Source organism: Danio rerio, chromosome 20 (genome assembly GCF_049306965.1).
Source record: "Danio rerio strain Tuebingen ecotype United States chromosome 20, GRCz12tu, whole genome shotgun sequence".
Lineage (NCBI taxonomy): Eukaryota > Metazoa > Chordata > Actinopteri > Cypriniformes > Danionidae > Danio > Danio rerio.
The window spans coordinates 40,030,448-40,044,706 of record NC_133195.1 but is presented as its reverse complement, the minus strand read 5'-3'; the positions used below and the strand labels follow the sequence as shown (position 1 = coordinate 40,044,706).

The following is a 14,259-nucleotide window of genomic DNA, read 5'->3' as shown; positions in this document are numbered from 1 at the left end:
CTTGGTCCTGGAGGGTTAGTGTCCTGCATAGTTTAGTTCCAACCCCATTCAGGCACACCTGAACCAGCTAATCAAGCTCTTTCTAGGTATACTTAGGCAGGTGTTGAAGAAAGTTGGAGATGCTATGCAGGACACCGGCCCTCCAGGACCAAGTTTAGACATCCCTGCTATAAAGTATGATCTTATTCTGCATGCCTAATCCTACCCAAAACCTAAACCCAATTTTAACTTTCTAACTATTAATAAACAGCTAATTAGTAGATTATTAAGCTAGTAGTGTTAGTCAATGTTTTGTTAATACTGTGAATTGTGACCTAAAGTGTTACCTATATTTTTACTACATTTATTGACATGTTAATTTACAGTGCATTAACTAATGTTTATCTATCTATCTATCTATCTATCTATCTATCTATCTATCTATCTATCTATCTATCTATCTATCTATCTATCTATCTATCTATCTATCTATCTATCTATCTATCTATCTATCTATCTATCTATCTATCTATCTATCCTTAATAACTAAGATGTAATAAATAAATATTGTGTTTGTGTGTATGTGTGTGTGTGTGTGTGTGCGTGTGTGTATATATATATATATATAGTTATAATATATAATAAAATGGCAAACAAACTGTTTTTAATGGTACTTTTTTAAAATCATTTCAATATAGTTAATATTTTGTCATGTCAAATCTATAAATGTCATTATTAATACTTTTATACTTTTACACAGACCAAATTGGAATGCAGTTTGAAAAAAACAAATAATAATATGACTTTCAAATCAAATCAAATGTGCAAAATTAAACCAAATATCCAGAAGTATCCATTAGCAACATTCAGCAAAACATGTACTCGTGAAACATGATAATGTGGCCACTACTGTAATACAATGCTGCGAACTCTTTATGCCCACAATATTTTGCTATTTAAATTGTTTATGTATTGTACCTGTGCATTTTTTATCATAAATTCCTCTAAAATTATATTGCTGAGATTATTATAGATAGAAATAAATATTGCTACTTAGCAAGGGTGCATTAAATTAACCAAAAGCCACAGAAAAGACTTTAGACCAGAGATGCCCAACGTATAGCCCGCGGGCCAAAGTAGGCCCCTCCTTTGATTTGGCCCATCATCCAATCTGAAAATAATAGAGAGGTTTGGGCACTGTCATTTCTAATTTGACGTAACCTTTTTCTGTTTGTTTTTCTGTTTTACTGCGGAGCTACAAAAAAAGTAAATTGAAATTAAATGTTTCAATTAAATGTAAATGAATCTGAGTTTTTAAAACATGAATATTGTCACTTAACAAAGTGCTAGACATGGGCAAGCAAATCAAGGCAAAAACTAGTGTAACTCCATTCTGCTATAAATTATTCTCATAAATTATAGATATTTTAAATTTACTTACTGTAATAAGTTCATTATAAAATATAAAAAATAAATACTGTATTAGTTACCCTTAATTACCCCTGCTTTAGACATTACAACAGATTTCCATGTTAAATAAAGGTGTTCTCTTGACATTTGTAAGTTTTTTTGGGTTGTCAGTTGTTCATAAAGAATGCTCTTGTTTTTGTTCTAATTCTTTAGAATTCTTTATGTTCTCTGCTGGACACATTTAATGAATAATCCCTGGAAAGTATCTATTATTTTTCTTTGTGCTTTTTCAGAGGTTGTGACTGCGGACTATTTAGTAACCAAGACTTTTACAATATATATGCTAACTTGTATCCTTTGTTAAAAATATAAATATATTTATAATTTATATAATAAATAAAATAATTATATTTATTAATTTCTAATTATTTTTATGATTCTTTTCCTCTTCTGATTTTATTGTGAAATACTTATTTTTTGTTGAATAACTCATTTATTTGTTATTTTTCTTTATGATAAGGAGTAATTTATTTGGACTTAAACTCAAGTCAATACATTTAAAACTTTCTTCTAATGTATTGTATTTTTGAGAAAACACAGTAAATTTCTGCCTCTAATTTTGAATAAACAAAATAATTAATTCGTCAAATAAAATAATAATAATCTGTAAGTGTGTTTTGACCAAAAAAATGCAGCCTTGCTAAGCATAAGAGAAATTTTTGGCATAAATACCGGGCTGGCCTTGCCACTGGATTGAGGTGAGCCAGGCATGGCATTGTTGGCCAAAGCAGCAGCACAGGACACATTCTCTCTGCTTCCTTTCTTCTCAGCTTTCACCTTTACCGTCTGAAGGCTGAGGGTGGCCGGAGGTGGCAAGTCCTCCAGGTCTTTTTCATCCGTATCCAGCAGGAAACGTAGCAGCTGGTGGTCCTGGGGCTCCTTCCCGAGTCCCCGTGCTATCAAGGCTGAGTTGGGACTGGTCGGGGGCTCCTTTTTAATATCCGGCTCCTTGCCAGCATCTGCAGGGCTATTGTCCTGAAGCAGCCGATGCAGAATCTTATGCCGCTCTGTCAGGCTGCTGTGTGAGGCCGGGCATTGGGACGTGGGTGAAGGACGGGGTTGTGAGTCTTGTTCGGGGGCGCTCGCGCCATCTAAAAGCTGGCTGAGCTTGGGGTTGCCGACTTGATTGCTTTTAGGCTCATCGTTGGACGCTTCTGGCGGTTTGGCAGGAGGCTGCCTTGCCGGCGAGCTGCTGGGAGTTGGAGTCTGTCTGGGGGGCAAAGGAGAAGGGAGCGAGAAACCAACACCATCACCGCCAGACTGCTGCCTGGTTAGTCCACCAGCTGGCGAGTGGATGCTGGGCGTTGAGGGGGAGAATGGATGTCCGGGCACTCGTGGGCTGCTGGCCAGGCCCGGGCTGCCCCGTGGAGGTCGGGGCGACATGAATGAGGTAGGGGTTGCTGTAAGAGGGCTGCCTAGTGGAGAGGGGCTGCTGACCTGCTGTGACGGCCCGACGCGGCTGGGCGTCAGGTAGCCTGGTGGAGTGGGAGTGAGGGGGCCGGGAGTGGCACAGGTGCCGTTGGTGTTGTTGAGATGGATGCTGAGGTCACTGGAGGGTTGCAGGGCAGGCGAGCGGGAAGGGGGAGCAGCAGGAGACGAAAGGCTGGGGGTAGTGTTTTCCTGAGAGCTAGCAGTGTTGTGTTCCCTGCAACACAATTTAAAAAATAGTTATTAGCTATGTACCCATTCAGAAACGTGAATTAAACTTACATACACCTTTACTGTGCCTGTAACAAGTGTGACACATATGCAAACTGTAGTAATCCTACAGCATTCACCTGATTTGGATGTAAATACCTTTAAAGTTAAAAATCTTGTTAAGTTTCATTTAAAATCCATTGTGTTAGTGTACTGAGCCAAAAATGTTAGAATTCTGTCGATGTCTAAACATTTATGAACCTAACTGTGTGTATATACTGTATATATAAAACTTCAGAATTTTTATTGTTTACTTTATTCTCCACTTATTTAAATGTCATTCTCTGTTATTGTGTTCTTGGTTTTTAATAAATTTCTAAACATAATAGTTTTAGTAACTCATTTCTAATAACTAATTTATTTTATCTTTGCCATGATGACAGTAAATAATATTTGACTAGATATTTTTCAAGACACTACTATACAGCTTAAAGTGACATTAAAAAGCTTAACTAGGTTAATTAGGTTAACTAGGCAGGTTAGGGTAATTAGGCAAGTTATAGTATAATGATGGTTTGTTCTGTTGACTATCAAAAATATATATAGCTTAAAGGGGCTAATAATTTTGACCTTAAAACGGTTTTAAAAATAATTAACAACTGCTTTTATTCTAGCTAAAATAAAACAAATAAGACTTTCTTTAAAATAAACAATATTATCAGACATAATGTGAAAATGTCCTTGCTCTGTTAAACATAATTTGGGAAATGTTTAAAAAAAGAAAGAGAAAAGCAAAGGGGGGCTAATAGTTCTGACCTCAACTGTATGTATCCTGAGCTTCTGGGGGGAAAAAAACCCACAAAAAATTCCTTTTTTGTGTTTGTGCACACTTGGGAACAAAAGCGCCAGTGGTGTAGTGGTAAGTGTGTTGACACATGCACTCTGATGCTCACGGCGACCCGAGTTCGATTCCCGCCTATGCTGATCATTCCCCTCTCTCTGCTCCCCATGCTTTCCTGTCAATAATCTCTACTGTCCTATTCATTAAAGGTGAAAACCCAGAAAAATAATTATATAAAAAAAGATTTACAAATAAAGCAGCGTTTCCATCCAATGAGTCAAAGAAAAAACTAAATCAGATTACTTTTTTCATATAGGATAAACTCAGTTGTATGCATTTTATGCGTTTCTATAAAGCATTTTTTATGCGATGATCCAAAATGTGCATAAAAATAGGTTGATGGAAACAACTAGTGTTGCGCAGTGGGCTCATACACATATTGGTGTGTTTTAGTTTAGTTCAGTTGTATAAGTTTTTTTATACAAGGACAATATACAACAATACATTTAACCTAGAACAATCATTTGCAAGATGCATAGTGTCAGTCAGGTTTTAGCAAAAATGCTCATTTACACCTGTAGACCCCGGACAGGTTGGTACTTATTAAGCTATTATTATTTTTTTCATGTGTAAAATAATTAAAGTGACCAGTCTGTAATATTACACATCTGTACACTAGGGCTGCATGATTAATCGATCTTCATTCGACCCTACACATGATCTTAATTCAGCTTTTCTACGATTCAGCCAATTTTTCAAGATCAGGACCGAGTGATCATTTGAGAGCAGTTTAAAAAAGATGTATGTTTTTTTTCAAAGTGACAGCAGCAATGATCCACACTTGACAGTGAAAGTGAAACCAGCGCACAGATCATTTAATTTATCATATCGCATTTTACAGTTATAATTATGACATGCGTTTGATGTTTTTTCTTTCATGTTGAACACAGAGTGTTGTGCATGAAAATAATAATAATAATATATAATAATAAAATAATAATAATGTTTAACAGTGTCAGTATAACTACTCTAGCCTATATATTGTTTAATATAGTGCAAGAGGAAATCTGATGATGACAAATGTTTCATTTTACCAGTGTAAAAATGGTCTAATAATGTTGTCAATGACAAATGACACCTATATGCCTCAAATATAATAATTAAACTTTAGTATTATGAATAGTTGTATTCTGATGTCATCACTTTACTGTGAATTAACAACCAGGACTGGTTAAAGTCTTAAACTCCGTCCACCATTCCAAGTCTACACAAAGTTTAGCATTTTAACCAACAGTAGACCAACACATAGGCCTAACATTATTATTGTTTATCTCACCATATGTTTGAGAAATAACAATAATATTAATAGCCCATTCATATTAACCTTTATTTTACATCTAGAGAATCGTGAGAAAATTGTGATCTTGATTTTAAGCAAAAGTTCTCATTTTAGCCAGAGTCGTGCAGCTCTACTGTACACATACCACAGATACCTCCATCGATTGTTCCATTGATCAACAAACATTATTCTAAATTCATTTCATGCAGTCTGAGTTGCTTGAGGTGTGTAGACTGCTCAGGGTCTGACTTAAGCAGTGAGTGCAGGTTAGGAATTACGATTACGATACAGAGAAGTTACAGAACAACTTCTTCACTGCGGCTGGTGAATAATCAGCTATTTTGATGATTGACCACATTCACTGGTGACAACAACAATGTGTCCCCTGTTTATTATTGCACATTACGTTCTGCTGATGCTCTTAAATTGCTGCGTTTATAAAATTGTGTTCATATAAAAAGAGATGCTGAACGTAAAGTATGAAAAACATACTTTACAAAACAAAAACGAAACAAAACTTCATCTAGAGATAAAGCAAACATTGTATGAACATGACTAAAGGAGGCAGATCCTGCAATGTTCCAAACTGAGACAACTATACAAATAATAATAATAATAATAATTAGAAAAAATAAAAAATCATCAGGCTTAATACAAAAGATATTGTCTGTATTGTGTGTTGTTAAAAAAGAGTTACCTGTCTATAGTGTGAAAGCCCATGATGAAGGGCTGTACGTCTGGGTTTTGGGGGCAGCAGAATTTGCAGCGCGTCTGCGCACTGAGGGACGTCCCGTCACTGAGTGTGAAACGGTAGAGAGGACTGATGGCCATGCCGTGGGTCATCACTGGGAAAGCAAACATAATTTCAGCTCCTTATTCCACAAAAATATAAAAGATATGCATTTCAAAATGAATCTTCAAATAAATTCTAAACCTGAAAAAAGGTGTCACAGTTTCTACAAAACTGTATAAGGAACAACTACATCAGCTTATGAAATATTATAAAACTTTAGGATGATGTGGTCATAATATTAACAGGAGTAACACCAATTTTGCAGTTTACTGTATTAAAAAATGGCAAAGACTTCTTTTAAAAGCATTATTTCAAAATCTTATTTTTATATATTTATTTTTTTTAAACCTTTATTTAGCAATTTGATTAAAAATAGACATTGGACACTACTTTATTAATACCTACATAAATAAATACAGGTCAATTCATACCAGCTACTTTATTATTTAAAGAAATTATTAACAAAAGCATTTTCAGGTACTGTAACATTATGTAGATAAAACCTTGAAATGTATACAAGTGAAATATACACATGTGAAAAGTGCTAATTGTAGGATTATAAGTGCTTACCCTCATGAAGCAGCTTCTTGGCATGGGAGGGCTCATTGCCCTGAGGCTGGAAGAAAGCGTAGATGCACTTCCTGACCAGATCCTCCCAACCTGGTCGGCCTGTGGCCCTCAGAGCACTCGTCTCAATAGAGATGATTTTCCCTACACATGCACACACAAACACACAAGAAGAAAGATTAGTAAATGTACCCAACAGATCTTTGCTTGAAGAAAAGAAAGTGAAAACTTTTGTGCATCACTGACTATGTTAACATGGACATGAGGAATCAAATTATTTGCCTTAATCTAATCAAGAAAATAAATCTGATTAAGATGTTTACATGACTTGTTTTTTGAATGTTCCTTCCATGATCGCGTTTTACATGTTATAACACATAATTTGACTAACGTCATTGCATCAACACACCATTCACATTACCTCCGGAGATTCATGTAATTGCGGGTGTTTCATTTTTAATTTTTCAAACTCATACCGCATGCTGAATGGAAGAAAAAAACCTCCGCATACGATGCAGATGTCTGTGGTCTGCACTGACGCAGTAGGTGCAGAGAGTGTCAACAGCCATATGTGTATGTGTGTATGTGTGTGTGGACTATTCTGTAGGAAAACGCAGGGAAAAGTCCTATCATGATGGTAATAGTTTGATTAAGGTGTTTACATGACTGTACTGCACATCAATAATGCGACTAAAATCGGCGTAATCAACATGTCCTAATTCTAATAATAAATTCTCTTTAGTTCGATTATGACCTTAATCAGATTAAATTAATCAAAAATCGCTGGTTACATAGAGAGATGTTTACATATTTTACATATAGAGACCCCCCCTTCATGATTGTGAAGCGCTTTGTGTGTATGGCCATACACAATAAATGTGCTATATAAATACCCATTACATTACAATACATTACATGATGGACTCTTAATCAGGGCACTGTCTTAATCGCATTAAAATCAAATTATTGGTGTCCATGTAAACGTACTCACTGTTAACATATTTCAGCTACATTTTTTTAAACAATAGGTTTTTTTTTTTTTTTTTGCTTTGTCAAGTCTAAACCTAAATAACATAGCATGAGCTGTTACTTCTTGATATTGTGGCTAGATCAACAAGTCGAGCATCTTAAACCGGTACGTGTGTGTGTGTGTGCGTGTGTGTTTGTGTGTGTGTAGTGAAACCGTACCTGTAGGGTCCTGCTTGGTGATGAAGGACTCTGTACTAACAGGGATTTGAGGTGGACGGGGTATTCGACATGCTATACAGATCAAACAGCTCTGCAGGTCTGTGGACAACAGACATTTAATGGATTAAACAAGACTATAAGGCTATTCAACTTTTTGTTTGCAATTACCCATGAATTATGAGAGAATTATTCAGTTAAATGAAAAAAAATTGTACAGTTAGTGCATCAAATATTAAAACACATCTTATTAGAATAAACAAATACAATATAGCAGATCAGAACAATATTAAGAACATGTTCAATTTTACTGTACTGTAGGGGACACAAGGAAAAAAAAAGAATCTGGAGGAACAAAAAAGCATGACGTTATTTTTACAATGCAACCAGATTATTCACAAAAACGCACAAAATTTAATCTGTTACTTCCTATTATTGGCAATTGTCTTATATATGGCTATATTTTATATTTGTTTTAAGGTTTTGGCAATTATTATTAGCAAGAAAACACCAAATAAACACAATAATAAATATTTTTACATTTTTATGTATTTTTAATCAGCTTTAATTTAATCAGCTTTTAATTCAATCAAAACTTTCTGTGATACTTGCCGATTAAAAACAATATTTTTTTTAAAGCTACATGACCTGACAAATGTAACAACAAAAAATAACTTGACCTCTAGTTGATGATTTGGCTTAAATGAAAGGCAAAGGCCTCTAGATTACACTTATTTTACCAAAATAAAATATGATCATGGCTTGATTTTTAACTATTTAATTAGGACAGTAAGGTCTGACTTTGCTTAGACAAAAGTCTTGTCACTGAACAGAAATAATGTACAGTATGGAATATAAAGTCATGGTGCAGTGGAAAAAGGATTAATATTATGTATGACTCCCATGAGCTTGGAGGACTGCATCCATACATCTCTGCAATGACTCAAATAACTTTTTAATAAAGTCAAAGCAAGATAAATGCAAACGACACAATTTTTTAATCAGTGGTTTCAAATCCTAAAATGAAAACCGATCTCAATGTAGTGTCAATGACAGCTTCATCTGACTCCAAGCTAAAAGTTTTTAAATGTCTGATTTTCTGTGTGTGTGTGTGTGTGTGTGTGTGGTCTCACCCTCGCCCTCTTCCTGCAGCGCTTTGGGCTGAGAGACTGTGAAGCACTGCATGAGCTCATACTGTTGTCGGGCCTCCTGGTTCTCTGAGTCCACCTCGTCTGGAGGCCTTTTCAGCAACCTGCAGTTAAACGTGTGGCTGTTCCTCCGGCCTTGCTCCTGAGACCATGGCACACCATTTACTAAAAACACACACAAACACACACGCAGATGTGCAAGGTAAGAGAAGTGTGAGATAAAGACCACCAGTGGAGAGTCACTGAGTTCTGAAGTGAAAAAATGTTGACCTCTAACCTTTGTGCTAGTATATACAGTGAATGATTAGTGAAGAGCTCAACCTGACTTTAGTTCCTTTTCCCCATAAACTGTGCTTTTTATTTAAATTTTTTAAGGTAAAAATAATGTCACTTACAATTTCATTTATTTAAAATTCTACTTGCTATTTTTTAGCAACTTCTTATACACAGCTTTTTTTACACATGCTTTAAGCCAGGGGTGTCCACACTCAGTCCTGGAGGGCCGGTGTCCTGGAGGGTTTAGCTCTAACCCTAATCAAACACACCTGAACAAGCCAATCAAGCTCTTACTAGGTATACTAGAAACTTCCAGGCAGGTGTGTTGAAGCAAGTTGGAGCTAAGATCAGCAGGACACCAGCCCTCCAGGACTGACTTTGGACACCCCTGCTTTAAGCAAATAAATGCTATTAAAGTAATTAAAAATAAATATTCTGTGCATAAAACGTGTATTTTTATTCAGCTGCATTCAAACTGAACTTTGTGTGTTACTTTCCAATTCCATCAATATAATTCTGACTGTATTTTAAAGAGCCCCTATTACACATAAAAAAGGGTCATATTTTGGTTTTAAGGGTTTCCAATAACAGTATAATATGCATGCAGGGTCAAAAAACACTTCCATTGTCTTATAATTTGAATTTATTTTTACCTAATTATCCCAGCGACTCCCATATGATTCGTTTAGCAAGTCATTTGTTCCCAAACCCCTTCCTTAATGCAATGCTAACCAGCGCTGATTGGACCGATGACAGTCTGTTGCGATTGGTCGACAGTGTGCAGTGCGAGACAGGGAGAAATGCCCACCACGGCTTATCAACAATATTGAAGTAGTCAGAGTGCATAGTGTATGTGTGAGCACACCTGCCAACACTCCCGTTTTTCCAGAGAGTCTCCCGTATTTTAGACCCATCTCCCAATACCCTCCCGTTTTCTTATTTCTCCCGGAAAACTCCTGTACTTTCAACCACCTTCTACCGACCACTAACCGTCACAGATCGCAGGAGAACATTCACACGAACAACAATCCTGCCTCAATATGAACTGCAAGTCCTGTTATGCAACACACACACACATCTGCTTTAAGTCTCTATTGATTACACTCCCACAGCTGATGCTGCTCATGTGTATTGACCTTATTCTAAAATGCGGAAGTGCGCCTGTTTTCGTGATTGTCTTAGAACTTCCGATTCAGTCGCCTATGGGAGAAATGACTAGGAATAATAAACATTTTTTTTTAAATAATAAAAATGTTCAAACTACTTGCTCTACAAACAAATGTTTGCATGACTACACAGACCAAGTAGAATAATATAATAAGAAAATATCAAGCAGCGTAATGAGCAGTTTTTAACGTCAAAAAATGAATGGAAGTGAATGTGACCGGAATTCGTGAGACAAAAAGATTCAAATGGCAGCGCCCGCTCGTCGTCGGAGAATAAGGTGAATATACGGCTCACTTTGAGACTCTCATGGCTGAATCTTGTTGGGTTAACACGCTGTAACATTAAAAATCGCTTCCTGGTAAAGTTTTCATGTGTTCCGACCCTTGCTTTGCTTTATCGTTTACCCTGTCTGCAGCCTGAACTGACCATCTGCCTGTTACCTGACGATGCCTTGTTTGTAACCGTTTGCGCCTGTTGTTGATCATTGCCTGTCTGACTATGATTCTATTTAAAACCTGCAAAAGGATCCTCACTCCACTGTCCCTCATTTCACCCTCCATGGTTACACTGCCTAAATACTTGCATGAAAGCGATGGACCATTAGGCATGGACCAGAATATGTTTCTGAGGGTATGATAACCTTGGAAAAAATATCACGGTTTCACTGTATAGTGATTATTGCTATAATATATGCTCTTTTTAAATGTTTGGGTAAAAAACTTTTTCCCCTTTGAACACAATATATTTTATTTTGAGAAGCATTTATAATATTTTGAAGCAGTAAACTTGTCAGACTAATACTTCAAATGAATTATTGACTTATGCTGTCTTCATTTGTTTCAAAAACACAGATTTCTTTACGATTTAAAACGACACCTTTGGATATATTTTCTGCTGGAGATGCTGATGTCTTAAAAACTAAAAAAAAATGTAAATAAAGAAAATCTTACACATAACTTAAAAACAGTAGAGCAATAAATGTTGGCAGTTTTAAAACCTTGACTTTTCCAAACCATGGTATACTTTAAAATCGATTATCATTCCATGCCTATGGACCATACATTAAGTTCTCTTGGAACTACACTAACACAGTGAATTTAGCTTACTACAAAAAAAAAAAGAAATTCAAGACCCTACCTCCCACCCCACCCATCTAACAATGAACAAGATGTTTGTGTAGGATTTATATGAAATAAAATGCATATTATACATGAATAACATGTACAGTCAAAATATGGAGCTGGCTGGAACAAAAATTAAAAATTTAAGCAACTGGCACATAAACAATAAGACCAAAGGATACATTAGAAAATAATTATAAGATAATTAAAAAATAAATAATGAATTAAAATAAATAAACGGGCGACACAGTGACACAGCGACACTTCTTGCTGTCGCCTCACAGCAAGAAGGTTGCTGGTTCAAGCCTCGGCTGAGTCAGTTAGCATTTCTGTGTGGAGTTTGCATGTTTTCCCAGTGTTAACGTGGGTTTCCTCCGGGTGCTCCGGTTTCCCCCACAAGTCCAAAGACATGTGGTATAGGTAAATAGGGTAAGCTAAAATTGTCCGTAGTGAATGTGTGTGAATGAATGTGTATGGATGTTTCCCAGTGATAGGATGCAGCAGAAAGGACATCCGCTGCATTAAACATATACTGGATAAGTTGGTGGTTCATTCCTCTGTAGCAACCCCAGAATAATAAAGGGATTAACCCGAAAAGAAAATGAATGAGTGAATGAATCAACAAATTAACATATAATAGTCTTGTAAACGTCTGTAGCAGTTCTGTCTATCTGAAAAAATAGTATCATTTTGGTAACACTTTATTTTGATGGTCCAATTGAGTATTAGTAGACTGTCTGCTTAATATTAACTGACTAGTTAAACTTTGCAAGTACATGTCAACTTACACTAACCCTAACCCCAACCTAACAGTCTACTTATAATCTAATGAGAATAAGTTGGCATGTAGATGCAATGTAACTTAAATTCAACAAACGGAACATCAAAATAAAAGGACCATATTTTTAAACAGTTTTTAAACATATATTTTGTTTTTATTTTTATTTTTAATCACTGATAGTTAGTTTTTGTTGTTGAATGAATAGTTTTTACAATAACTGTGATCATTTGTTCTGATAAAAGGTTGCAAAGTAAAATGAGCTAATTAAAACTATTGACATTATTTTTCACATGTGAGCAGGTGCAGTCTTTTTATGTCCATTTATTTAGCAATTTTATAACTGAAACATACATTCTTAAACATTTTAATGTGGCTTTATATGCCATTCTTTAACACATGCTGTAAACAAGTGTGACGGGATAAATGAACAGGCAACATGTTTTCGTGCCAACCCATAGTTAAATTTGTACTCATCAAAACTGTCCATTAATCCTTTAACATCTCCCAATTGGTTATTATGTTGAAGTCTCATCTTGTCATGTTAGATGTAGAGTGATTTTAGACCTTTACCTAATTTTTTTATCTGATTCAGAGAGACTTACCAAGGCTCTTGGGCAGCAGAATGCGCACAAACTCGTTGTGATCTCCCACATGAAGGATGCTGTAGACGCTGGAGGTCATCAACTCTTCCTGGGTATAACCCAGATAACCGGTGACGTTCTCAGAGACAAACACAATGCGGCCCTCACGGTTCACGACGAAAAAGAAGCCATCCAGGGCCTTATGGAATGAGCAGAGAAGCGAGATGGAAGACAAAAATAAGATCCACGAAAGCACCAAAGGATCATATTCACACTCAGATCTGTAGAAACTGGGTCAAGTTTAGATGAGGACACTGATATAGGTCTGCATAGTAATACATCTCAACACTCTGAACCATAAAATCCCAATTACTACATATATTATTCAACAAATAAAGATACCAAAATGTCAAACAAACCTCTAAGAGAAGAGGCCCAAGAGCTTCCTTTTCCACCATGCCATGACTGCTGGACGATATGTCACTCTGCTGCACCTCATCATTTGGAGACATCAGAGCTGCATTTTCTGTAGACACAAACATTTACTTTTGTAAAAAGGTGAAGCAAAAGTCTAAGGCCCAATCCCAAATCTACCCCTTACAGCTCATTCACACTAGCAGCGAAGGGTGGCGACCAGAACAGAGAATACAATCGGCCTCTGAGCAAGCTAAGATAGCGTTACGTGAGCTCTACCGGTGCTACTATTTGGTGTCACTGAAGAAGGTTGCTCTTCATTTGCATAAAGTTGAAGGATTCTCAACTTTGTTGCTTCGCTCGATACTACCTGTTCACCAGCAGTCCCTCTCGTTCGCATACACGAAGGTCGCCGGAAGTCACTCACTCTCTATTGAAATGAACGGTCACTTGTCGCTTGTAGTGTGAATGAGGCTTCAGCCATTCCCCTTACCTCAACTCCTTGTTTTGCGCGTACAAGTAAGGGGGTAGGGGTGACCCAATTCTCTTTAGCTTAAAGGTGTAGGGCTTATAGGGAAGGATTAGATAGAATTTGAGAGATTTTTCAGAACAACACTAGAAACCAAGGGGTATGAAAATTTCACATAATACACCAGCTACAACAGCCTCACGGCTGCACACGCGAGTCAGGAGATGCACAAATTTAAGTATTTTTTTGACATTATTACAATTTTTTTTTTACCACAAACAAGTACATGTTTCATACATTCATAACAGCATTCGTGTGAAGTAATTAAACTGGAGCACCCACTGGGAAGAACATGCAAACTCCACACAGAAATGCCAACTAGCCCAGCCAAAACTCGAACCAGTGACCTTCTTGCTTTGAAGCCACAGTGTAACGCCTTTTCGACCCCATAGTTAAACAATTGGATTTGCACAGTGTAAATTGTGTATTT

The 14,259-nt window shown here is 36.5% G+C and overlaps 1 protein-coding gene across 3 annotated transcripts in view; it reads right to left on the bottom strand.

The window, feature by feature from the left end:
* Positions 1 to 14,259, bottom strand: part of ncoa1 (nuclear receptor coactivator 1) — a 109,084-nt gene that overhangs the window by 15,506 nt on the left and 79,319 nt on the right. For 2 of the 3 annotated variants that reach the window (XM_686652.10, XM_021468660.3), the window contains 7 exons: positions 13,306 to 13,412; positions 12,908 to 13,085; positions 8,946 to 9,125; positions 7,816 to 7,914; positions 6,631 to 6,771; positions 5,965 to 6,112; positions 2,122 to 3,094 (listed from right to left, as the gene is read on the bottom strand). In XM_686652.10, the coding sequence (XP_691744.6) occupies positions 2,122 to 3,094; positions 5,965 to 6,112; positions 6,631 to 6,771; positions 7,816 to 7,914; positions 8,946 to 9,125; positions 12,908 to 13,085; positions 13,306 to 13,412 (1,826 nt within the window). The remainder of the gene's footprint in view (positions 1 to 2,121; positions 3,095 to 5,964; positions 6,113 to 6,630; positions 6,772 to 7,815; positions 7,915 to 8,945; positions 9,126 to 12,907; positions 13,086 to 13,305; positions 13,413 to 14,259) is intronic. The other variant, XM_009294874.5, reaches the window with a different exon arrangement.